Source organism: Conger conger, chromosome 6 (assembly GCF_963514075.1).
Source record: "Conger conger chromosome 6, fConCon1.1, whole genome shotgun sequence".
NCBI lineage: Eukaryota > Metazoa > Chordata > Actinopteri > Anguilliformes > Congridae > Conger > Conger conger.
In genome coordinates this window covers 55,098,089-55,125,627 of record NC_083765.1, presented here as the reverse complement: position 1 = coordinate 55,125,627, position 27,539 = coordinate 55,098,089, and the positions used below count along the sequence as shown (strand labels likewise).

At 40.1% G+C, this 27,539-nt stretch overlaps 2 protein-coding genes across 5 annotated transcripts in view; one reads left to right on the top strand and one right to left on the bottom strand.

Annotated features, from left to right (window-relative positions):
• Positions 1 to 32: 32 nt before the first annotated feature.
• LOC133131094 (glucose-6-phosphate isomerase-like) lies at positions 33 to 12,176 on the bottom strand. Its single transcript, XM_061246229.1, has 18 exons — positions 11,983 to 12,176; positions 11,118 to 11,208; positions 10,418 to 10,486; positions 9,170 to 9,289; positions 8,694 to 8,777; positions 8,287 to 8,433; positions 7,425 to 7,496; positions 7,273 to 7,317; positions 7,099 to 7,152; positions 5,357 to 5,417; positions 4,531 to 4,574; positions 3,880 to 4,032; positions 3,275 to 3,404; positions 2,514 to 2,590; positions 1,631 to 1,759; positions 1,403 to 1,478; positions 1,097 to 1,163; positions 33 to 396 (listed from the first exon to the last, which is right to left on the bottom strand). Exons 1-18 carry the CDS (start codon positions 12,099 to 12,101, stop codon positions 273 to 275), a joined length of 1,662 nt encoding a protein of 553 aa, XP_061102213.1. The 5' UTR covers positions 12,102 to 12,176; the 3' UTR covers positions 33 to 272.
• A 4,633-nt stretch (positions 12,177 to 16,809) lies between these two features.
• The window catches only part of LOC133130983 (granule associated Rac and RHOG effector protein 1-like), a 31,298-nt gene continuing 20,568 nt past the window's right edge, over positions 16,810 to 27,539 (top strand). The window contains exon 1 of one of the 4 annotated variants that reach the window (XM_061246012.1): positions 16,810 to 16,921. The gene's annotated coding sequence lies outside the window, so the exon portion shown is untranslated. Of the gene's footprint in view, positions 16,937 to 16,991; positions 17,142 to 17,579; positions 17,718 to 27,539 lie in introns of those variants that run through there. The other 3 variants (XM_061246013.1, XM_061246010.1, XM_061246014.1) reach the window with 3 other exon arrangements.

Sequence of the window (27,539 nt, the reverse complement as noted above, 5' to 3'; positions counted from 1 at the left end):
CATCGGGAAAAAGACGCGCCACAAGAATAGTGTAAAGTATTTGACATTTATTCTTGGCGTGACACGATGTTGAAGTGAAAGGTGTGGCTGAATGTCGATATGCTTCCACGTGGCATGTCCTTTATCAGTTGTGGACTTACACAAGCCTCACAGCTGACAGACACTCAGTGCAGAGACAGGTAACTGCAGGTGTGCTCCTGCTCCCACAGAAGGGCCACCAACAGCCGACGTGTGGGATTGTGCATGGGGCAGTGGGACACAGCACGGGAGGCTCAGGCGAAGTTCTTCTTCAGGAAGTTGATGAGACCATTTGTGGAGGAGTCATGAGAGTGAACTTCGGTGGCGTCCTGAAGTTCAGCCTCAATTTTTTTGGCCAGCTGTTTGCCCAGTTCCACTCTGTTTAAATATGATGGAGATATACTTCAGGACAGCTTTGTCAATGATACGCACATTAATAATAGCAATTAGATTCAATTAGATCACGTCTTCCCCATTCTGATGTTTGGTCTGAACAACAAGTGAATCTATGGACCATGTCTGCATGCTTTTATGCATTGGGTTGCTGCCACAAGACAGTACACATCAACTAACTCCAAAGCAGTTTGTACAGCATTGATATCATTCGATGGAGAGTATATAATTATGAACAAATTCATTTTATAATGTTTATTCATACCAACAATTATGTTTTCCTGCTTTAGACCACAAACCCCAGAATTCCCCCATACCAGCCATTATAAATAAAGCTGGCAATTAATCAGAAATGTCTGTAAATACGTAAAACATTCTTCATCATGCACAAAAACTGTCAGGGCCAATGAATACACATACACAAAAACATACATTCAAATTGAAATAATATTCTTTTTAAACCCCAGAAAGTGAAATATCCATTTAAACTTACAAAATAAGAGACTACATACATGTGTTCCCAAAAGAAAGGCTTCCATATAGCTCCTCTGTGTCTCTCTAAAGGACCCTGTCTAGTTCATGGGGTTCTTTGTTTGGCAAAATGATTGAATCGGGGAGCTTTGACATTTTTCAAACCTACCATAGAGGGTTCTATAAATAACTTGTATTCAGTACTGGCACTCACCCCCACTGGTCGAAACTGTTGATCTCCCAGATGACACCCTGCAGAAAGATCTTGTGCTCATACATGGCTGGAGAAACAGAAAACAGAGCACAGAGTAAGAGCCCAGCAGTCAGAATAATAACATCATAATAACATCACTAATGTTTATCCAAGAATGTAATTTACTTCAATCATGCAGCATACAATTGGATTACACTCCAATTTTACTGTTCAATGGAGAATTAATTGGCACTGTGCTTCCAAAACATAATTGGATTGTTAGGGGTGATAATTGGTTGATTTAGTTTGTTTCAGTTTCTGACCTACCAATAAGCGCTCCAAGGATGAATGGTGTCAGCTTCTTGAAGATAATAGAGTTAGTTGGTTTGTTTCCTGGAAAGACCTTTGAATGGAAAACAAAAACACAGCACATGAACAGAACATGAAGTACTGACGCATACTGCATTACATAAAACAGCCACAAGGGGGTGGCAGTATTCTATTTCTTAGTCATGAGCCGTTAGTCTCATGATTGAAAACGGAATCAGGGCTCACTTTGTGAGGCAGCAGTTTGTCGAGGGCTTCCCCACTCAGACCTCCAGCCTCCAGCTCCTTCTTGGCCTCTTCTGTGGTCTTCCCCTTCATCAGAGCCTCAGTCTGGGCCAGGAAGTTGGCTATCAGGATCTACACCAACAAGCAAAGGAATCATGTGCTTTAATTCACCAAACAACAAAGAATCCTGCCAGACGATAAGTGAACAGAAGGACCCACCAAATTGTTTCAAGCCAATGTAGTTCAATATTAACAGCAACTTGCAGTAGCATAAACCTTTAGGGGGATCCCTGAAATAACTCATTACCTATATCCTAGCTGCAAAAACAGGACCAATTTATACAGAATGAACAATATTAACAGAATCATATTTGTAATAAAGTGAGAGTTAAAACCATTTATCTTGGTAATGTAGAAATGCAAAGGCCAATGAAACGAAGGTGGTGATAAGAATGTATGTCTATCTATTCATCTATCTATCTATCTATCTATCTATCTATTTATCTATCTATCCACCCTTCTCCTCTTCTCCTAATTTGAAATGGCCAGTCATATTCGCCAGGCCTGCTCATTACACTAACCTCAGCTATCGATTGAGACCTGCGGTGACAGGCATATGCTCTCATCCAAAATATGTGATATCAAGCCACAGCTTCTTTCCGGAGAACAGTCTACAAGATCTGCTTGCAGGGACACCAGTCAGAAAAAGCGTACAGTGGGCGCCAGATGAACCGGCCAGGGAGCTGGCGAGCATTGACACATCCTGGCTGACTAAACTCCTCTGACCCTGGGTGACACTACATCTGCACTGTTACTTGTATGTCATCCTGCAGGTCTGGGGTCATAGCCGTCAGTTGCATGTTGGTTTGGGAAATGGCAGTTTTACCTTGTGGTGCAGGTTGTTTCGGATAGGGTTTTGAGTCTGGACGGGGATAAGGAAGTCAGCAGGAACCATACGTGTTCCTATGGAGAGACACAAAGGGCTCAATGTGTTCTGTCATTTCTTCAGTCGGCAAAAAACACATTCTTAATATTGGCTAACACACATATCTGCATTTTTTTAGAAAGATTTTCCTAATTTAACTAGCGTAAAATAAAATAAAATACCCTTATTTAATTGTCAACATCCCAACATAAAAAATAAAATAAAAACAGCATAGTATAGTATAGAAAGGTATCCATCCATCCATTATCTTAACCCACGTATCCTGAACAGGGTTGCGGGGGCTGGAGCCTATCCCAGCATACATTGGGCGAAAGGCAGGAATACACCCTGGACAGGTCGCCAGTCTATCGCAGGACACACACACCATTCACTCACACACTCATACCCATGGGCAATTTAGACTCTCCAATCAGCCTAAACTACATGTCTTTGGACTGTGGGAGGCAACTGGAGTACCCAGAGGAAACCCACACGAACGCGGGGAGAACATGCAAACTCCACATGGAGAGGCCCCGGCCGACGGGGATTCGAACCCAGGACCTCCTTGCTGTGAGGCGGCAGTGCTACCCACTACAGCATCCACGTCGCCTTAGAAAGGTATTTGAAACAAGGTATTTGAAACAAGGATGTATTTGACTGAGGATCAGACTGGACTGGAGCACATTAGATTGAGCGGTGAAGTGTCTCTGCCTGTACCCTACCTTGATGAATGAGCTGGTAGAATGCATGCTGTCCGTTGGTTCCTGGCTCCCCCCAGACGATGGGTCCGGTGTGGTAGTTTACACGGGTGCCATGGTTGGTGATGTACTTTCCATTGGACTCCATGTCTCCCTGTCGACAACGCACCATTCAATGTCTCAAAGGAATTCATCTCACTCAATCAAGGCCCATCACCCTGCTGTAAAGTCCAGTTATGCCAGCTTGAAAATTGAGCTGGTCACGCTGGTATTGAACTGGTCTAGCTGACTATGAACTGGTCAACCAGCATGGCAAAGCTCGTCATAAATTTGGTATACCTGGGTCTGAGCTGGTCAACCAGCTACCATCTGTTTCAAAACATAGCTTGAGCTGGTCAAACCATTCCAAGCTGGGAGCTGGTCTCAACTGATCAACCAGCTAAACCATTCGAGCTGGGAGCTGATCTGAACTGGTCAACTATCTAAACCAGGTCGAGCTGGGAGCTGGCCTGAGCTGTTTCAAAACCGGCCTTCATCATACAGAGGCCATGACTCAGTCATTCTACTGTCTGTCTCTCCTAAGCGCGCTGGCGAGCTGGAAAACGTTACAGCACCAGCGACGGGCTCACCTGCTGGAAGTACGCAGCGAAGCGGTGCATGTACTGGTCGTAAGGCAGCAGGGTGTGAGTCTCCATCTGGAAGAAATTGATGTACCAGATACCCAGCATGGCCAGGATAACTGGGGCGTTCTTCTCCAGTGGGGCGGTGCGGAAGTGGTTGTCCTGAGAGCGAACAGACAGGAGCCCGTGTCGATTCGGTTAAATACGCTTCGCGTGTTCTTCAGCAAACAGCTGAGATGACTCAGATCTTATGAATGGGCACAGTCACTGGCGCGGTTGTGTATGAATTAACACTCACAATAACCGTGCAGCCAAACATACAGCAATATTGTATTACTGTTCAAAGCTATTACCTCTATTGAAAAAGCAGTGAGAAATAGCGCAACTTTTCAAAATAGAGCCTTGAACTTTCACAGGCACCGTATCTAATAATTATATGATTGATATTATGTATTATATGAATATTATCGTATAAAAAAAAATATATTATTGTTCTTTATTGATTCATTTTATGTTTGCATCAAAGTGGTTGGTGTGAGATTCTATTCATGGTAATGAAGAAGACTGGAGAGTGGTTTTTGCTGAGAACATTCTGGAAAGATGTGCATGTCGCATCGGAAGGAATGACTTCCAGCCTTCGCCAGCAACACAGGAACATACCATCCAATGTGCCCCACTCAGCAGCTTCTCAAAATTCTCAAACCCTGCATGAAAACAGGAGCATTGCATTAAAGAGAGAAGCAGGCTTCCTAGTCTGCTTTCACTATGCAATCAATGTCATATTTAATAGTGTAAAAATGTTACAATCTAGTGAGTGATTCACTGATCTAGTGCTTTCTGATTTCTGTGACTGAATTAGCAGGTGTTCATTTGGCTTGGAGCAATTAGAAGCAAGTACAAACTTCAGTTTCATTTATATTTCCTCCAGATTAATCCATTGTCAGATTAATCTACAAGGCCCAAGTCCTTATCTTTATTGTATTCTTGGCACTTGAAACTACACTTCCCTCTTTCAGATCAGTAGTATAATCTACAGTTTCAAGTCCTTATCTTTATTGTATTTTTGGCACTTGAAACTATACTTCCCTCTTTCAGATCAGTAGTATAATCTACAGTTTCAAGTCCTTATCTTTATTGTATTTTTGGCACTTGAAACTATACTTCCCTCTTTCAGATCAGTAGTCCCTGGTTATGGGTATGCACTCTGATTTACGTCACCCTGGATAAGAGCATCTGCCAAATGCCTATAATGTAATGTAATGGAATTAACTAATCGATCAAACTATTTAACACTAATGAGTCAGGCAAACCTTGTTTGAACTTAATATCAATCTACTGCAAGGCAGACAGAATAATCAGTCAATCAAGTCAAATACGCACAAGCTATTCCAGTCTCTACTCCAGAGGAAGCCTTCATAGGACTGCAGACATCAACCACTCCAAACTGCAACGTCAATATTTACTAATAAAAGGGTACAACACATACCAATGTGCAGGGCAATGGCCATCCCAATCGCCGACCACAGGGAAAAACGTCCACCGACCCACTAGTGAAAAAAAACAAATATTTCAGCTGATGGAACCGCACTACTGTATATCTTTATCATCCCAGCTCCATAAAGTCAGGATTTCACTATTTTGAGCTCAATCCACTTTTTAACTTCCCCTGCTCTCTCGTTTAAGAGCATCACTTGTCGTATAAACATCACTTGTCAGACACGGCTCTTAGCTGCTTGTGACAGAAACAAGGCCTGAGTGTGGAGTTGCCTCACTGCAGACAAGGCTTTAACCATTAGCCTTCAGATATTTTACAGTCTTCAGCCTTTTACAGCCTGTATAGCATGCATATGTACTGTACTTATGACTTTATATTCTCATATCTTCTTGAGTCCAGAGTATTTGTACTACGCGACAATGTGTACTCTCTGAGCTCTAACACTGGATATTACTAAGTAAATCAAAAGGGGGAGAATATGTATGCTTTACATCCATCCATCCATCCATTATCTTAACCCGCTTATCCTGAACAGGGTCGCAGGGGGGCTGGAGCCTATCCCAGCATACATTGGGCGAAAGGCAGGAATACACCCTGGACAGGTCGCCAGTCCATCGCAGGGCACACACACCATTCACTCACACACTCATACCTATGGGCAATTTAGACTCTCCAATCAGCCTAACCTGCATGTCTTTGGACTGTGGGAGAACCCGAAGGAAACCCACGCAGACACGGGGAGAACATGGTACCCATTGCACCATCCATGCTGCCCTGTATGCTTTACAGTCACATTAAAATTGTGTGTTTGGGTTTTAGTGAATTAATGAAATAGAGTTTGCTTCTGACGTGTGTTGAATTTAAATTCAGTCTCAGAATGGAACTGCATAGTGACACTGTAAGTACTGTCTCCATGTAACAGAAAGTTCTGCATGACCAACAGCTGGTCGAGAGGAGGACAGATTGAGTTACAGAGGCAGATGCACTCAGGACTCACTAACTGTAGTCAAATGTACGTACACATTGGCTGGATTCAATCAACTAGTGTTCACCTTTGACTAATGATAAAATCCAAGTGGTCATTTCATTCTTCACAAGCACAGTTTGGCAAATACATTTTGGTGGTTACCAAACTTGCCAAACTCTGCAAAGAATTGAATGAACATTTGGCAATTCATTGTTAGTCAAATTTAAGCACAAATGAATTCAGGCCATCGACTTTATTTTTAATATTCCACCATTAAGTTGTTTTCTATAGAAGATACTGTAATACAGTACATTATGTTTTTTGTTTATTCCCAGAAAAAATAAATGGGAGGTTAGCCTTCTACCATCTGTAAACACATTTAGCATATTATCTTATGAACTATACATAAACAATGATTGTGTTCATGAATTGTACTGGTATGATAAAAATGCGTTTAAAAAATGAGATAGACGATAGTTCAATGCCGTTACCCTTTAAATACCAACAATGTAGCTAAAAGTAGATCTCTGACCTTTTGGTGAAACCCAGCATTTGCAGTGACCTCTGCAAGAGAGAAGGTTGCACCCAATAATAACATGCATGGGGCAGACTGGCCTGGGGAGAGGGGATTCTGGTTACCCAGCAGCTGTCTGCCTCTCTGCACTTCACAGGTCAAAAGATTACACTATTAATAGCAATGTCCTAAAGCTTCCTCAAGCCTGGTGCTTGCAGCAAGTTTTGGTAGTTAGGGCATCATCAGACTCACGTCCCAGAACCCGAACATGTTCTCAGGGTCGATCCCGAAGTCCTTCACTTTGGGCTAAAGAAAGAGAATACACCAGGATGAATAGTATTGTAGCCAGGAGTGTTGTAGTCATGTACAGTTGTTGAAACAAAAAAAGAAAGTTAAAGGTCGTATGTCACAAATAAGTATACTCACTCCATTGGTTGAGAGAGCCACAAAGTGTTTGGACACTGCAGATGGCTGTGAAATAAGGATAAATGATAAGTAAGTTTAATTCTAATAACATTGTTTCTTTCAGGTGAGGCCCTCTGATTCGCCTTGTGATCTGAGATGGTTGGGACACTCACATCCTTTGCTACTGCCAGGAACCATTCCTTGGCAGATTCTGCATTGGTGATGGTCTCTTGAGTGGTGAATGTCTGAAAACCAAAATGTGACACACAGAGACAGCAGAAAAGATGGTAAGATTTACTGAAGAATATTTATCGATACAACTTTTTACATTTACATATTTCAGAACCTACCAACAGAAGGTTCAGATTATTATTACGTCTTAAAATGAACTGATTTCAGATTTTTGCATCGTCATATTGGTTATTATGAATGAATGTGCACAACTGAGAAACTTTCAAACCCCAAGAGCTCAGCATGTTTTATCAGGTGAAATGTAGTATAATTTTCTACTACTGTTTGAAAACAATTTGTAACCACACTATCATTATGTGCATTTCACCTGTTTTCTATGAAGGCATAAAGTGAAAACACAAGCATGAAATATACAACCTTAGCATTGATGGAATAATGTAATGGCAGCCACTGGTTCAATCACCTGCATAAGTTTTATATGTTTGTTTTGTTTCTATCTTATGAACTACAGTATATGTACAATATATATTTCTAATGTATAATGTTAATGCTGCTAACATAAGATATTGTATTTGCGTTAAATATTTAGCGATGAAATTATTTACTTAGTTCTATAGTTTCTTAAATGTGAATTGTCATATCAAAAGAACTAAAGCCAAGTGCCTCCATTCATATCACTAAGCATAGTCCATAACTCTGTGATGTACTCATAAGGGAGTAGTTTCTAGTACACCATACCCAATAAGTTATTTTGTTATTTTATCCATCCACCAAATGGATATGCAAAAATACCTACAATGAAAAGCATATGCACGATGCAATAAACGCAATATTGAGTTTTACCTTGGAGGCAACGATGAAGAGTGTGGTCTCAGCATTGAGTTCAGCAAGGGTCTTAGCGATGTGCGTTCCGTCAATGTTGGACACGAACCAGACACGGGGCCCGCCCTTGGAGTAGGGCTTGAGTGCTTCGGTGACCATCAGTGGGCCCTAGTGAGGGATACATAGGTGCACAAAACAACAGCTGGATACACTGTGCAGATACTACAGTGCAGATCAAAACTGTTAAAGCTATCTTTACCATTATATCTTTTTTTATTATTATGCTTTTTAAAATAATTATACATTTGAGATCCAATGCATTATCATATAAACACAGATCGACATGGACAAATGCAAATCTTATGTAAAAGCTATATGTTCTAGAAAATTTTATAGAATATTTAAATAGAATAGTTATGTCTTCTCACCAGGTCAGAGCCACCAATGCCAACATTGACAACATCTGTGATGGACTTTCCTGTGTAGCCCTTCCATTCACCACTGCGCACTTTCTGCACAAGAGACAGAGCAAATACACTGTACGATCACTGGCTTTGGTTATGTACCTTTAGGTATCAACATTACAGTACAGGACAGGTACAGTACTAGTTCCTTTAGGTCCTCCATAAGACAGAGTCCATATTTCAATCTGGCCATGATTTCTACTATAAAGACAGTTCTAATATTTTTTTAATATGTGGTATGTTCTTACGCTATTACAAACAAACAAAAAAATTCACTGCCACAGAACTACAGTTCTGAATACAAGAAGATACAAGATTAGATGCCCTCCAAATTCTAAAACCCAGCATGTTACCATGTAACATTTTACACGTGACCAACTCACAGAGAAACAGAGAGAAACTTTAAGTTAGATGTGTCTCCCATGTCAATTTCTACCTACATGGCAGAACCCCTTCATCTTCTCCAGGACCTTGTTGACCTCGGGCATGACGTCCTTCCCGTCGACCATGATGGGTGTGTTGGAGCGGTTCCTCAGAGCGACATGGAGCACGGCACGACCCTACTCCCACATGAAAGTATAGACAGTCACCCAGAAGGGAAGAGACATTACCGAAGAAACATACAGGTTTCAGGTCCGTATTGCCTTTCCACACTGGTGTTAATAAAAAATATTGCAAGAATAAGCGTCTTGTGTCTTGCATTTTATTACACATAGTATTTGGAAAAAGATTAAAAAGAGAGATTATAATTTTTAACAGGCATCAAAATGATTACTGTAAAATTTACTGAAAGTAAAAAATGTAAGCAGTTTCCACTAAAACATCAGTAGCTGAAAAAGTATTACATTGTGCAAATGTAGTTATGACATCATCATATATGCCCATTTTGTGGCTTATAAAAGAGAATGAAACATGCATGAACTTGCTACATACAATATGGATATGACACAAAATTAAAATTGTCATCAGAGACTGAAGTGGGAAAATTGTTTGCTTGCATATTATGGTATACTGTAGATAGAGTACATCACACTTCTGTAGTATTTATTCATTAAAGGAAAACATGCTGATTGAGCTGGCTAACACTCTGAAGGTTCTCAGCTTGGGCACAGGCTGGGTCCCATGGACACAGGTTTGGTGGGCCCCAGCTATGACGTAAGCCAACTACAACCAGGAGCGCACAGTGCTGGGACAACTATATATACGCTCAAGGCATAGGGTCCATTTCAGTTGACCAGGACTCCTCAAGTTACTGAGGCATTATTTCCTCCCATCCAAAGACATTAGTATTACTGTGTGGCCTGCAGGGTGCGAAGTAACCACTGGCTCACAGACGAGTGCATCAGAGAAGTCCAGTGGTGCTTAAGCACACACAGGTGGGACAGCACTAACTCAAGAAGCCCAGCGGGGAGTTCTAACTTGGGGAGAAGGAAGTGTGTTCAAAATGGAGTACGTTTTCCTTCAGTCAGTGTCAGTGGTGTGTTCTCAGAACAAAACCTCACAGACCATAGTTGTCGTGATTCCAGGTAGAGATTAAGCATGAAATACAGAGATACTGAGATACTGAGATTAGTGAGAAACATCACACTAAATGTGAGTGATAGAGATCTGAAGGTACTTAAAGTGTTACTGTGTAAAGAGGAAAGTGGGTGTGATGAAGATAGCAAGCAGTCTTATGGCATATCTACCTCAGTGAAGTTTATTTTTTCTCCCGCAAACATTCTTTCTCTGGCAGCCTCCACACCCCTCGACTTTGCCTATGCAAGACCAAACCAAAGTCTGTGAGTGCACAATTCACACATACGATTCTGTATTTTCAACACAAAAATGCTATATCACTATTGTATTGTCAATAGCATGATTCTTCATTAATTTACCATAGAAATTGACCATAGAAATATAAATTACCATAGAAATTTGCTGGCATATCTAAGGACAAAGATTTACCCCACAATACTAAAAACTGTTTAGCTAAAGCCAGTGTCGAAGTTGACAATTCAGAAACAATACAATATTGTCCTCCAAAATCCAATTATATTTCTAAAGAAGAAGACCCTTGTGACTACACATATGGAATTAGAAGTCCTCTGGCAAAACATAATAAAACTGTGTGGATGTGTTAATAGGCCAGGCCTTCTATTCAGGCAAAATAAGTAATGATCAATGAAATTAGCTTGTCTGCAAACAGTCACAGTTGGAATATGATGTTATTTATTTGAAATTGAGAAGCCTAAGCCAACACACACCACTATCTACTTGACTTCAATTCTGATGACCTGTGCTAGACAGTCTAGGCCTTTTAATCAACAGCTGGTGTAGCAGTGATGGAAAGGGGACTGGATATTCCGTATTTGAGAAAAGCATAAAAGTACTCAATTGTATTATTACCAGGTCCACCAGCATGTGCATAACTTCCTCATTGATGAGATTCTTTGAATAATCAAGCAGGATATCTCCATCGTCTGTAGTTAGATTGGCACTGTGTGTAGAGGAAGCAAAATGGCAACATGTCATTTTTTTCTGTGGGTATAGATTGATGGACAGGTCAGGTGGTTTTATTGCAAAGTTTAGTTGTAATTACATGCAGCAGACCTATTCATCAGTCAATTCAATATTAATTTGCCTATATTGTACACCATACATCAGAACGGGGGAAAAAAAGTTACGTTTACTGAAATGGTTTGATTAAACTGATTGTCTTGAACCATATGGCCTCTAAACCATAGAGTAACTTTACAGTTTAAACGCGTGAAATAGTGCTATATTCATGCGTCAATTTGACTGGCTACCTCCTGCTCTGGATAGATAGCGATGTGCTCCAGCGTTAAACTGACATCCAGCCCTGTTACAAAAATAGGAAACCTTCTACGGCAAAGCCACGGTGTGACATAGGCTATCCACTTTCAACGTTTATTTAGCTTCGTACAGTTAGGCTATGAAGTTTCGAATTTTGCTGTTTACTTCTTTAAATAAACATAATGTCTGCAGTAGAAATGAATTAGGCTAATTGATCCGTTGCGCAATTTACGAATAACGCATTAGAACAGTTTGAAGCCAACCCTAATCAACCCTAATCTAACTCTGTTACATTCATATAAACACTTGGAGTTAAATGAGCAGTGACAATTTGATTGCACATATGGTTCTCAAAACAGATCAAACAAACAAAACGCCCTTTACTTCAGTAAGGATTTTAATAGATCCACTTTAATTAAATTGCGTTAGAACAAAACTACTGGTCCTTTGCCCTCACCTAAATTTGCTGAATCTGTCCTTGTCTGCATCAAACATCTGCCTCATATTGAGACTTGCAGCATGAGCCTTGAACCATTGTTCCAGCTTCTGGAAGTTTGGATCACTTGTGAGTCCCATGATCTCGAGCGGAGTTTGGACCGGTCCTGTCTGCACACCTTCCCTGCTACTGAGTGTGGGGAAGCGTGAGGGGTGCTCAGTGATGAAGGGTAAGTTCACTGCCAGCAATGAACAGTCTGTTCTTCCGCTCCAATCGCAGCTGCCGAATTTCTATGACGACAGAATACAGTCACGAACGCAGTGTCACAGGGTGAGTCGGTACTCGTACTGTACAACCGCGCAAAAGTGTAGGCAGGCATGAATCACACTTATTAATTAAGGCGAGCTAACTATGAATGATTTGGATCCAAAATTGCACTTAATATTACGAACAACCAGGTGGCAGCAATGCCGTGGGTTCAAGTTACACTCAACATTTGAACATATAGTAGAAAACTCTAGCCTACGTTATCTCAATGACACTGTAAAAAAAATTTTTTTTTTCATAATTATCCTTTTAATAAACTACATTTAAAAAATCACTTTCCTTTTTCAATTTTTTTTTGTTTTTTTTGGTGTCAGACTAGATGACTGCATTAATCCCAATAGTACACAATACAAGCAGTGGATAGTATGGTGGCTCATCTGGAAAGTAGATAATCGGTGATTTACCTCAGGAAATGGTGTGTGTTGGTCTATTTTTCGTTTCATATAATATAATTCCATAGAAAGTGCAAAAACTATTTAACAGCCATAGAAAATACACTTTTATTATTATCATTATTATTATTATTATTATTATTGTTAGAGGTACTAGTCATAGTAGTAGTAATGTAGTTTACATTAACTACACTGTTTTAGCACTGGATCAGGTGTCTGGAGCCCTGGCCCTGGAGAGAATGGTTGAAGACCCCTTAGAAGCTCTTCAGTTTTACTGGCTCTTACATTTCAGCTCTGCGTCACCATCTGCTGTCAGCTTAGCTACTGTAGCTGACTCAGTCTTATTTCCACAAAGCACAAAACTGTGGAGGACTCATTGCCCAGTGTATCAGTTTAGAAGGATCTCTTTTTGAGAAAATTGGTCACGGCTGTGAACGGTGATTTCGCGTCAGAGCGGCATAAAGGCGTAAAACGAATGTATGACGACAACAATAATTATCCTTAAACCATCATGGTTGGCATTTTATATAGCGCCTTTATCCAAAGCGCTGTACAATTGATGCTTCTCTTTCACCCATTCATACACACACTCACACACCGATGGCGATTGGCTGCCATGCAAGGCGCTGACCGGCTCGTCAGGAGCATTTGGGGGTTAGGTGTCTTGCTCAGGGACACTTTGACACAGCCCAGGCGGGGGATCGAACCGGCAACCCTCCGACTGCCAGACGACTGCTCTTACTGCCTGAGCCATCATCACTGGGTAACTTGATCCACATGTTTGATGTGGATTTGAGGGACATTTTGACCATTTCCCATAGTGAACTATGGTAACTGCTGACTGAGAATTGTGTCACTGTTCCACTTGGGAACCACAAGAGGCTGCCAGAATCATGTTTCTGTGTATCATTTTTGCCTGTCCCAGTCTTGTTACTGTGTGTCGGTATTGTATCACTGATTTAGTTTCGTTTGCACAGGTCTTCTCAGTTAATTTTGCTCACCAATTCTTGTATTTAAGCTCTGTTGTCATGTTGCTGTGCCCAATGGAATGCTGCCAATATTGAAGCTGCTCATGTAATAGCTTTGTGACATGTTGTAAAATAGCTTTTGTAGCAAAATCGTGGAATTGAATTAGCTAGCTTACAGGCTCTCTAATTTGTTTTTTAACATTGGGATTTTGATAGGCTTGATACAAATTGAGTTTGGCAGATATTAATATTTTGCTTAACTAGATAACTAACTGTTACAAATGCAGAGGATTCAGGAACCAGGTAAGTAAAATGCAAAAGTATTTTACTGAAGAGATTTGCAAAAACAACAAACTGTAGAAGAATCTAAAAAACTACACAAGAACATGAGGAGGTATAAGGCTGGTAACAATGCAAAGAAATATAAAAACCAGCAAAGAGTGATTGATAACTAATTTAGCAAGTTAGTAACTCATGATGATGTGTTCTTGCCTATACAACCATATAGGACACAACTGCATTTACCTCAGTTTTGAGACAGCCATGTACAGTCCCTATGGTGAATTCAGGACTTGTAGTGACAAGCGCATTCACATATTTGAATAATGAGCCGGATTTGCAGCACAATTGATTGGTGAAAAACTGCATGCAAATTAGGGGTGACATTGGCTCAGGTGGTAAGAGCAGTCGTCTGGCCGTCGGAGGGTTGTCGGTTTGATCTCGCCCTGGGTGTGTCAAAGTGTCCCTGAGCAAGACACCTAACCCCAAAATACTCCTCACGAGCTGGTTGGTGCCAATCACCATTGGTGTGTGTGTGTGTGTGTGTATGAATGGGTGAATGATAAGCATCAATTGTACGGTGCTTTGGATAATGGCGCTATATAAATGGCAACCATTTTAATGACGCCATACACAATATAATCTACATCAGCATTTCCCAAACCGGTGTGCCACAGAGTATTGGTGTGCCGTCAGAGGAGTTCAGCTGTGCTTTGTGAAAAATCCTTTTAAAAAAAGTTCACATGAATTAAAAAAAAAAAAATCCATGAATTGACTCAATTGTGGCAGCCCCCAAGTTTAATTTGATCACATCACAGCTTTGGAATGAAGCCAATGCTGCCATGTCTGCCAAATTCTGCTCCTCTGAAGATGATGACTTTAGCTGTTGCTTCATAATGAACTTTCCAACAAACCATAGGATAACTGGATAAATTAAAAGTTCATGCAAACACATACTAATGTTACAATGTTATACAATGTAATAATTAACATTTTTCACAGACATTTCTGCTATCCCTTCACAAAAGCTGCTGCTATAGCTATAATCAGCAAGTAAACAGTTTCATCTGGAAAAACATTTTTCTTTGGTTTCTTTATACATTTTAGTCTTACCATGTATAAATTACAGCACATTGTATACTTAGTCATTATTTATACTTGCTGAAATTGGGTGATTAGGCACACCTAATCAGACTTCCTAGAAATAATTTCAATGTTTTATGTCTGTATATATCATCACAATACCAAGCAAGCAGGGAAAAAGCACACGTTCAATACAAACCACAGGGGGGCAGGAGACCATAACAGCAACAACAAAAAACTGCATACACTGATAATTCAAAAAGGGTATTTCCGTACGCTCTCTGAAGTTTTCCAAGAAGGTTTTGGATTTTTTTATTTTTTTTATTTTAATGCCTATTTGCTTTAATTTGTGGCTAAAACATTCCTTTGAAACTGAGGATAATTTATTTTCAAAACACCTATCAAAATGACTTATCAGCACACATTCCTTGTGTCTTTGTCAATTGTGAAACAACTTCATCATCATGAAATATCTTCTATTATAGAAAAGAGAGCTATGGGTATTTTGCCCACAGTCTCAAACTGTCCAGGAATGTGGAAATCGCATACTGCCCTGGTTGTGAATTTATATGTTGGATGATTAATTTGTTTTTGGGTTTCAATTATCCGCCATCTTGGCAATCTTCCGAATAATCTGATGACTGAAAAACCGCAAGAAAAATACTGTTTATATCAGATGGTAATTCTTCAAACATTCAATAGTCTGCTGTTGAAGACAAACATAAACAAGCTGAAAAAAGTCATATGCCAGGCAGTTGGCGTGTGGTCAGTGAGGTCTTCCATCCTAGTGACCTCCATCCTTGTGCTTCCACTGTTTTCTGAACAGTGTACCTCAAAAGGACATTTTGGTCGCTGTATGTAGGCTCCAACTTATCTAATTGTTCTCTTTGTGCATGCTAAGATAAAGCATAGCCTACTGGTCCATATTACAAGAAGCAAAAACTTACTGGCTGAAAAAATGAGGTGTTGGCTATAAAATTGTACTCAGCACCTGAGAGTATTGGAGAAAAATGTATTAGCACAAATACAAAAATGTAATGTTTTGTATTTATAGAGGTAATCTGTCTATACAAACATAGGACTAGCTTTGGCTCTTGACCATGTAATTTCTGGGCAAGGAAAGATGCATCTCATAATTTACATTTATGGTTGATGATAATATATATTTAGGGCCCCTGTAGGGTCATCTTTCATTGCATGGGTAAGAGTGCAGTTAAGGACAATATCCATACCTGATCATATAATGAGGAGGGAGCTTCAGTTCACTGGCCATCACGTCACCAAGCGAACTAGGTTTCAAATATGAATTGGAATTTAAACATATACAGTCAGCTCCAGAATTATTAATGCATATGGAAAGGGCTGCATATGATAAACAATACAAATAGTAATCTATATGGTATGTTCAAACATATGGGAAAACCTTTCTGAAAAACATAGGTGTCAAAATTATTGGCACTCCTAAACATTATTGTAAATTAAATCAAAAAACTTAAATAGGTAATAATTACGTTTAATGTAAAATCGCTTTGTCATTCATTTGCATGGGAAAAGCGAAACAACTGTCACAGGTCTGGTAATGGGCAAAAAAAAATGTTTTTAAACATATCGCATGCACTGTGGGGGCAATAATAATTATTTTTCAAAGTAAAACATTTTGAGTTCTTGCAAACTTGCCTGGAAAAGGACGCTTATTATCGTCGATTGTAGACGATAGGGGGTGTCGTGTTAGGCCAATACATTATCGCTAAACCCTACGAAGAAGAATTGGAACACCCCGTAAAATGACAACCGCGGAACTTCCGGCTGGCTCGTGTGTGTGGGCTGTCTCGCAAGGGAAGCCGACGGAGCGCTCATTTGGAACGCACCCAGGCTAGCAATTCGCTGTCAGAAGGGCGGGATACGTAGCTGGTAAGAGATGCAGCTGTGAGTGTCTACTTTGTTTTAAATGCGTTTGGTAAAGCTTTCGGCGAATAGCTTTCATTCAAGAGCAATTTTATAACGACAGAGAACAGTGTTGTTCTGGACTGATACACTTAGAGGCTTATGAAAATATATCGCAGATTCTCAGGAAAACAGCCAGCGAGCGATGGTGCCGTATATTGTAGCTAGTAAAATATAGTTGGCTACGGTAAGCATATCGCCTACATTAAATAGTCTTAACCCAGCTGTCTAACCAGAAACAGCCACAAGTCGTGTGTTTTACTGCTTTGCCTGTGTAAGGTAGGTGCAGGACTGTGCGCAAAGTATCACGAATCTGTAGAATTATTAATTGTATTTTTTCTTTTTTTTATGCAATGGCCTTATTGGTTTCTTGTTACCAACAAATTGATAGCTACAAAAACAAGTTGGCTCGTTAAATATGTTGCAGTTAATTATGTTTGTTATTTTCCAATACCTTTTCAACATTGTTGCTATATATTGCTGATGGGGTGCACATATGACGCTGAACTGTTGCGTCGGTTGAGTTCCACACAGAAGCAAGCAATTCCCTTGATGGGTTTCAGGGCGTTAAAGGGCCGTTAATTGCTTGCTACAAAGTGTCCCCCAGTATAGCCTTAGAGTATCGATGAAACTGGCTCACTGCGCTTGCGGGGATTCCATTGCACCTTCCTGCAAAATAGTGATCAGCTAGTAAATAGTACTGCTGTGTTGTTTTTTTCTGCGCCGTAACTGACTAGCATGCCGGTAGGAGAGACAACGGCAGGTAAACGTGTACTCATTCACTTTTTATTTGACAAGTTGTCTGCCCGTTTGCATGAATTGGGGAACGCCATCTAACGCTGTCTTGGCAAACAATTGCTCGCGAATACATTAACTATATTGGAGAACAGGATGCACGTTCGTTTTAGCTGATCAGTTGGTTAGGTTTGTCTAGCTAGCTAGACAAGCTAGCTAGGTCTTGATGTTAGATTTGCTTTAAGTTAAGCTACCGTATATATTCAGTTGTCGGGATCGGTATGTATCGGTGCAAGATTTGCCTGTTTTACGTAGAAGATGGCCCGTGAGTATTTATTACAGGTTACATTAGTTTGTTAGCTAGCTAACTTGGTCTAGTTTAAGATAATTAGCTCGCTCATTATCTTTTTGTATGATTTCACATTTGATACTTAAATGTGTAAGATCACATAGCTAATTAGTTATGATTATAATTTCCTTTACTGAACATTATAATAGTAATGTTACGATCACTGGTAACTGAAAGCAAGTTCTAGAACACTAACTTAGAATTTTGAAACAAATAATACATCTTCAAAAGGTCATTAATAATTCCTCACACAGTGCATTGGTTTCACAATGCTTACGTTTAGATTTCAGTTAAATATGTCGTTATTTATAAAGCATAATTTTTGCCACTTGTGTGAGGTGGTGGTGACCCAGCGGACTAAAGCCATTACTTGGTTGCAGTTATCTTTCACCCATGAAATCTAACAATAACTAATCAAATCAAATACATTTTTTATTTGTAGAGCACTTTTTACAGAATACTGTTACAGACACTTATAGGGAAGCAGAAAAATAGAGGGGGAACCCATCCTCCACCGACCAGCCTAGGTCTACAGGTTACATTTCAGGTAATAAACTACCCAACTACCTGGAAAAGTAGAAGTCCAAATGAAGAAACTAAAGTAAATGACTAGAGTTATTCCTGTTGACCCATTCTTATCAGCATTGTGTGTTGATATAAACACTGATACAATTGACTAAAACAAGACTTGATTTTCAGTGATTGTAATGATTAAATGATTGTGCAAAAAGTTTTAATTTTTTGGATCAACAAAGTTGCACACGATGAACAAACGCTAGTTCTTAAATGCAACAATAAAAAAAGATCTCAAATTGAATGCCGAGTAGCCTTTTAAAGCAGATGCCCAATCCAACATGTACTTTACTGTTCTTTCACCACTCTGTGTTATTGCGGCATGGGGCTTGAAAGGGGTTTTGTGGTCAGTGCGATTTCTGAGTCTGCCTCTGGGGTTATGTGGGGCACTTCCTTTTTTGGTAGCTGAACAAAGTTATAAATGTCAAATATAACCATCTTCCCGCTCCATGATCATTAAACCTTTTGTGTACCAGTGCATTTAGAAAAAAATTTCTCGCAGTTGTGTCAAATACTGCAGAAACTATATTATACAATATCCCTTCTAAACCTGTGAGGTGGTGAGGGTGGAATATTTTGGCAAAACATAATACAAATTGAATGCATTTTAAGACTGATAAATGGATAGATTGGGAGATCATTGCATTTATATAGCGGTTTTCTAGACTCTCAAAGCTCTTTACAGTGATGAGGGGGAAACTTGCCTCAACCACAAATATTCAATATTTAACGAATGTCCAACATTGCATTAACTCGCAACTTCACTAGCTGCTGTTTGTACCTGTGACCTGTAATGCAACTGATTTGTTATTTTGCAGGAAAGTTGAACAAAAAGGTCATTAATGCAGCATAAATGGTTAGGTACAGCAAACGAGTGTGGTACACTGGGTGTCTGTTTGGATTTGCACATGCTTCTTTGTAAACAAGTGCAATCTGTGTAAATCCTGTTGATTTGTCTCTTATTTCTGTTGCTGTGGAAATACACACATTCCTGTGCAGTACTCCTCAGAGAAACTTATTTTGGATTCAGCGGCTTCTATCTTTTGAGCATGACTGAAGTTATAGGCCTAGCTCCTCATGACTTTGTGTATTTAGGTCTGGTTTATTGAAGTCTGGCGAGCAGTTTATTAATTGTCACTCAGAACGCTTGGTGTAAATAGATTCCCATTTCCTTTCCCAGTGTCTATTTTCACCTGAACCGTAACCTATTTCTATAGAATTCCCTGCGACTGCTATGTTTATCATGTGGAAAAATCAGTGTTGCATTAATGTTCATTTTGAATTCCTCTCGGGAAGGGGGAGTTTTCACTTAGCTACTAGGGAAGCTGAGAAATAGCCAAATAACCAAAAAATTGAATTGGTCTTATTACTGGTGTCATATTAAACATGCAACAAAAGACTTTTGTGTATTTTTTTCCCCCTTTGTTTTCCCCTTTTGCCCTCAGTGTGTTGTGGTAATTCAAGGCCTTTTTTTGAAAAGTTTTGAGGTTAAGTCATTGCATATTTTTGTAGCCATTTCTCTTCATTCTCTCCTTTTCACCCCTGGCCTTGAGGGCCTGATCCTATCAGATGCACTGTAAGCTGCTGAGCAACAATAGCGTGTGTCAGTCCTTTGAGGTGGGATGCCATACGAAAAACAGGTGCTGCAGGAAGTTTCGTTTTACAGCGGGAAGAATGCAACCTTGGGGAGAAACGCTCTGCAGAGTTTCACTGATGATAAAACAGGCTTAACCCCCTTTGGGCTTTTCTTGTCAGTAATGTGCATAAAGGGCTACCATATGTTTTGTTGCAAATCCACAAAGTGATTATGAAATCTCGATAAAACTCGACTGCCTCTGATCTGTTCGACTTGTGACAGCAGTGGTATTGGAATTGTTACCAAGTAGCAGAAGAATGTGTGCCTGTTAGTGACTGAAGAAAATTATATCTTTCTCAGTCTAGTCTTCAAAGGCAGCAAGATGTAGGCTAAGCCCTGCTGTGTTCATATACATAGTAACCAAAATAACCATGCTCAATACTGTATCAATGTTTTGGGACTCTCATGCTCTTTCTGTGAATATTGCAAGAATTTGCATCTCATGGTAACTATGCCTCTTTCTTTCTTGAAATGCAATCATTTGAATGAGTTTGGAATGTGCCATTTCTTTTTGAAACTTAATTGCACAATGTCAATTTCTAGCTGGAAAAAACCTGTGATGCCACTTGTTGCTTCATTGTCGTCTTTTTTCTATCAGCAATGGAGGCTTGCTTCCTGCCTCCAGGCTTCCTGTTGGTGATCTCCTGCTTGCTCTGGTAGTGAGGTTTTGGAAGAGATGAGTCCAGACACTGCTTGTTACCCTGTTCTGAAACGAGTCGAAACGTCCCTGCCTTGCTTCTCTTATTGTCCCATGTTGTCTGCAGGCTGGGCCAAGGGCCCATTCTCAGCAGTTTTGGTGTTGCAGCGGTTTGTGTCAATCAGGTTGGGTCAGTCAGTCAAGGCTAGCTGTACTTTTATTCTGTCGTCACCTTTCGCTGGAAAATAGGGAAAAATGTGTGTTCTATTAGCTGTGTTCTGTCTTGCATCAGCTTAATCAGCTTAATCTAGACCCTTAGTTTGGAAAGGTCTAGATTAAGTTACAGAAACAGGTAAGAGGCTAAGCTCAGGTACCCTTTAGATAGAAAATGAACAAGTGGGGAAACTGGGGATCTAAAGGCTAAAGCGCGACATCCAAATTTTTTTCAACATCTTTAGAAACAGGTTGCATGTTCGATTTCTACAAAATTAGGCTGCATGAAATATTCATCATTTACCACATACCAATTTGTCTTGGATGGTACTGGATAGGAGGTATATATTTGAATATGAATACATAGCATTTTTGGGGGGGAAATTTAATGTTATCTATGGCATTCAATTCAGGCTATGTTTTTGTGGCATTTTTGCAGTTTGTGTTTTTGGCACGCATGGCAAATGTACTTGAGTCATTCATGCGTCTTGCATAATCATATTGCTTGTTGCCTGGGACAGCACAATATGTGCCAATGACAACAAGTCAACTGAGCTGCCAGTTTCTAAAAGTAAATCTTCTGAGTGTCTTTCCTGTTAAAATGGGCAATGCTGAGTATGCCAGTAGGGCTGTTTGAAATGTTGTCTTTACAGATAGTAAAAACTCTATGGAAAGCAAACATTGTAAAAATATTCTCCATTTATTTGTGTGTGGGTAATTATGCACAGCCCTGCGGTAGGACTACCCATGTAATGTTTGCCCGAAATCGTTCAACAAACAGCTTATGAGTTGTTATTCTAGCATATTGTGAGGCACCTTAAAACACATTTTGCCAACTAAAACGTTGAACAGGTCATTTTAAAACATTTTAACGATAACGAGGCTTATTCAGTTCTATATGAAATAGGTATTATTATGTGGTGCCTTGCACACCTTTACCAATAGCTCCACTTTACCACTTTACCAAATAATGCTGTTGTGCTTAGTTTGAGCAGGAGTAATCAGGTGCTGTGGTGAATTGCTACACCCCCACACTAAGATTAGTCGTATTTTATCAAAGTAATTATCAGTCAGAAATGTAAAGAATGTGAAAATTGTTGCAACAATAGACCACTGATATTTATAATGTTTATAATGTAAAGGCTAGCCCTCTTTTCATATTCTTTCACTTGATTCATAAGGGCAAAGCAGAGAAGGTTTAATCTGGTGATGGGTGTTGAAAGTGCCATGGTATGGAATGAACATGGCAGGATTTAAATTGTATACAGCTTGACGGTTTGCCTTCTGCACTACCTGGTTTCCCAAAAATTAATAAAATTTATAGATATGCAGCAACACAAGCCTGCTTTTTCAAAGAATACTGCACAGATGTTATTGTTTGGATCATCTCTTGGATACAGGCGTGCAGGAGACAAAGTCCTATTCTGTTGGATACCTGTGTTGACGTCTGTCTGGTGGGTCATTCTGTGAAAAATCAACCAGAGGCGTGGTTGACCTCTCGAATTTTGCTCAAACTTTGTGGAAATGTTCTTTATATATTCAGTAAAGAACATCCAAAATATTGGCCTCATTGGATTTGGCATTCTAGAGATATATTGGCTCTTAAATAAGGGGTGGGTGGCACCCAAAAACTGGAAATTGGGGTTTGTGTCGATTTATTTGGAGTGCCATTGGCATTAAAGTAGGGGTCAACCTGAAAATATGTAGTGCCCTGGTAGTCTTTTCTACTGATAGACTTGTGCTTGAGAGAGGTAGACCCACATTTACACATTCTTAAAGAACCTTTTAAAAAAATAAAATAAATAAACTTTGTTCATGCTTTATTCCTCAATGTACTGGAAAAGGAATATTTTGAAGGCCTCTACAAAAAGAATTAATCTGAAACACGGGGATAAAATAGTGTAAAACAGTGTGGATAGTGCCACCTTTATGGGGATGATGTATGGAGTCCCACAGTAATAGGACTGAGAGGAAGCATTTAGAGGAAGATGATGATCAGCTGATGTGACTGCTCATCAGCTGGTCCTCATTGCCAAAGAGCTAGCCGTGGGGCTGTCTGCTGGTGGTGTGTTTCCTCGGAAACCATCTCAAAGTCTTGTTCTTGGAACCAAGTTATTTTCCAGCATTGCAAATTCCATATCAGAATGAAGATGGCCTTCTTTGCTGTTCTCTGTAATCCGAGACAGTTGTCGGAATGTCTGTAATCCTCAAGGAAATGTTTGAATTCTCATTTTCACAATTGTCCTGTGAGGTATCAGGATTGCATCATTCGAGTGATTTTTCATTTGGGTCAATTTGTTAGGGCAGTATACCAGAATGGGATTTTTAAAAATGCTTTTCTAGGAAAGGCTCTGACGGTCACTTAAGCCTATCAGTAGTGTGGGTAGCACCCCTGTGGGTTGCTCATGGCGGGGAACACAATTGCTCCTCAAGGTTGACAAGTTGGTCATGCTATAGTGAATGCTCTGGGCATTCTGGTGCCTCTTCCCTTCCTGGACCGACTGCCGGTGGGCTGCAGAGCGGAAAAGATTTGGAGGTTGGCCATACACACACATTTTGGAGCACACAAGTACTGGACTGCCAAACAATGTCACAGCTAACGGACAGGATGACAATTATGACAGGGGGGCTTCCAAATGGGAAGAGAAAATAAAGAAACGGGAATTAAAATATTGTGTAAAAAGCTTTATTTCTACATTGCGTTCTCAGGAAACATTGTCAGCATTATTGTTCTTAAATTTGCCCTGTGGGTTCATCTGCTGTGTGAAAATCCATTTTTAGTCAACACTATCAGAAGAGATAGTGAAATAGATTGCAGAAGGAAGGCTTGTCCTCCTACAAGCTCCAGTTTACAGAAAGTCATGCCCCTCTGTGTCATGGCCAGCTCTGGCTTGCAGTGCTATGACTTGACCCAGAGTTAGTGTGAAATACAGTTTCATCTACATGATGAATATTTATGTAATGCCTGTTTCTTCCAGGTGTACACCACCTCTACCTGCTACCTGAGTTACTGTAGGACTTTACAATATAGCATAACCCCGTTCCCCATCTTTGCAGTGGAAATGTGAATATTTGCAATATATTCAAAGCCGGGATTAAGAGTATTTGGTTTAGCACCGGAGTGCAGTAGAGGCTTGCTTTCCGCAGTGTAGTGTCTAATGAAGCTTGAACATGGTATACCAGACAACACTAAAGGCTTTTCAGCATTGCCTGTGTTTTTAGCAAGCATCAACAAGCCTTGGGGATTAAACTCATGTCGACAGCCCACTTGCGCACACTCCCACATGCTGTGCTCCCAGAACTAAATAAGTGGAATACAGAAATTACTGGCCTCCGCACGGTGTTGTTTATGCAATGATACATTTGGAAAGTTTGTCTTATCAGGATAATGCCTCCATTTTAATTTACATCTAATGAGCCCAAAAGAAGGAGCGTTGAATTGGCTGAAAGTATGGACCCCTCTTCCCCAAAGGGCTGCATGAAATGCTGTTGGACAATCGAGCACTGGAGTTTTACCTTACTCGCAACATATTTTACAGAAGAAAATCGTTTTTTTTTTTTTTAAGCGTTTCTTTTCTACTAAGGTGAAATAAAACTTTGTGTAAGCATTCCAAATAGAAAGTGAGATTTGGATTTAGTTTGACATTGTAGGCAGTGAGCTGAAGTATGACCTAGGTATTACTGTGTACTCGCTGAGTTAAATGCACAGTACTATTCGTGCATTCAGTTTGGCTCAGTGTTGTCCTGAACACTGTCTGTAAAATCTTTGAAACAAAAAGCCAGCTGTGAAAGCTGGTGTTGGGAATCTGGCCTCCTCCTATTGACTTTGACTGTGGTTACATAATGGAACTATGGGAGGTCCACCACCAGCCTATCGACGAAGGTCAACCATTGATTCTGGAGGCCTGAGGACATCTATGGTGTAAGAATGGGATAAAGGGTAAGCACGTCTGTGCTGGAACATTTACCCTACATGGCAGTCAAGGATGGGCAGCTGAGTACAGGAAAGGAGATGTTGCAGGTTGTAACTGAAGAATGCTGTGGGGGGGAATGGTGTCCTTTCATTTCTTTTACTTTTCGGAACAAACAAAATGGTCGCTACCGGTTTGCCGTTACATGAAGTCCTGCTGTGATGGGGATGCGGTTAAATATCTGACAGTCACGCCGAGGATGGCTGGAAGTCAGTGGGTGAGCCATGCCTTTCCCATGTTTCTGTTTGGATGTGAGCACTGGTGCATCTCGCAACGGACCAAGATACAGAGAGCCAGTCGAAGGGTTGGGGGTGAGGTCAGCTCAATATTTGACTGGCTCTGGCTCCTGTCAACTTTCTCCCCCGACCAATACCACGGCTTTGCAGACCATAGACCCCCCTGCCCTCCCTAATATGCTTAAAGACAAAATGTAACGCTGGCCTGGTACCGTATATTGTAACAGCCTCTTGCTTTGATTAATCGAATTGCAATAATGAATTATAGTTGACTTATCTATTTATAGAAATGTTATCTTTAATGTCTCTGATTTTACACCTCCAATGTACAAACCTGTCCCCCCTGGAATCGTTTTCATTTGGACATCTCCTCGTCTTCCTGAATGTGATTCATATTTCACTTTGTGATGGTATTAAATGCAGAATGTTGGTCACTTGATAGATTTTTAATCAAGCAAATGATAAGCTTGTTAAACATTATTTAAAAACAATCTTTTTTAAACCTGCATCAACTTCAGTTGGAGAGCGTTTAAATGAAGCTTGTCACTTCTTTCTGTTTTACAGAAGTTTGGCCTCCAAACTAATTTATTTGTAATAAATCCTTGCTTGTGGTCATTGCCCTCCTGTTTAATTTGGATTGTGCAGTATACACAGTTGCCTGAATACTTCATAAAGGAATGCAAACCTGCCTTAAACACAGCTGTTTCTAATCTGTAGGATACAGAAATCCGAGCAGGGAACTACTGGCGTTGAGTCAGAGACGAACGGATGCGTCTTGCTGCTGTACTCTGCCCACCGTTGTTTTTAACAGTGATTGTGCCCGGCACGGAGGGGTATATTAAAGAGGACAGCAGAACTGTGGGAGGTTGCTGTAATACGACAGTCACGGTGGCTTTTGCTGAAGGTCCGGCACCCACGCTGTAGCTTATTCACAGCCAATGGAGGCTTATGTGCTTCCCCTCTAATGGGGAGCCCCTCTCCTGCATCGGGGAACTTTCTGGAAAGGGGGATGTTATGCCTCTCTCCCGTACTTCCCTGTGGGTTGAAAGGGAGCCAGATCTGAAAGTCTGTGGAATATTGACTTATACACACCACTTATTTTTATGGTTTATAATGACGGAGTAATACAAGTATGCAGTGAAATCGGTGTCTTTGAATTTATGCTGACTAAAGTACATTTTAAAAAAAATAAAAACTTTTTATTTTTATTTTTATTATAGCCAAAAACTTGGATTGTGCATTTCATATTTACCTAACCAGTTATGTGGTTTTGTTTCGGTGGTGTATGATGTTCATCAGCAATTTCTTTGTACAGTGCTCTAAACTTGGCATTTCATTTTTAAAACCGGCCTTGGAACAGCTGATTGCATCAAGTGAGAAAGTAATTTGATGAAAACATTCGATAGACGCAATACATTTGTACAGGCCATGGTGTTGGTGTCAGCTTCTCTAAAGCTATAAATTCAAGGTTTTCACGTAAAACCGTAATTGTTTGGTAAACTACAGGCTGTTTGAGATTCCCAAGCATTGCACGCTTTATCCTAAATGTACGAGCTGAAGAAACCTGCTCTGCTTTTCTCTGTAATGGAAATGGGGTGATGCGAATGGTTGTTCATTTGCATAATGACATAAGACTAGTGACGGTGGAATCACAACAGTTTGCCTATTGGCCTATAGTGCTTAGCATTGAATGGCCATATTGTGACATCCACAGCACTCACTCTGTTCTGACAGAACAGCACTGTTGTTCAACAATGAGACACTTGCAATTTTATTAGTGCCATTTTGAGCTGAAGATGCTCTGTGTATCACAGTATGTTCCTTTTTAGTGGAAGTAACATGGGCAGCAATGTGTTCAGTTTAGCACATTACTTAACTATGTTTAATTATGTATGGTCAGTTATGGGCTGGGTAAATGTCTACCAAGGTGGCTTGATTTTAATTGATTTCACCACAAACCTTCAAAGAAAAAATGCTGACATTAACATAAGTTTCTTTTGTAGGTTTTTGTGTTTGTTTTCACTGGTCAGTGATACCGGGTTTGGTTTATTATGTATTATAAAATTGTACGGAAGGAAATATAATTCACTGTGTGTTTAAAATGGCCTCTTCAGGCAAGACGGAACAAGTTACCGAGCACACATTTCTTTCACACTGCCCATTCCCTGCAGTGCACAGTGAAGTACATTTCTGTACAGGGTAAATATATTTTTAATAACATAGCGAGACGTTTTG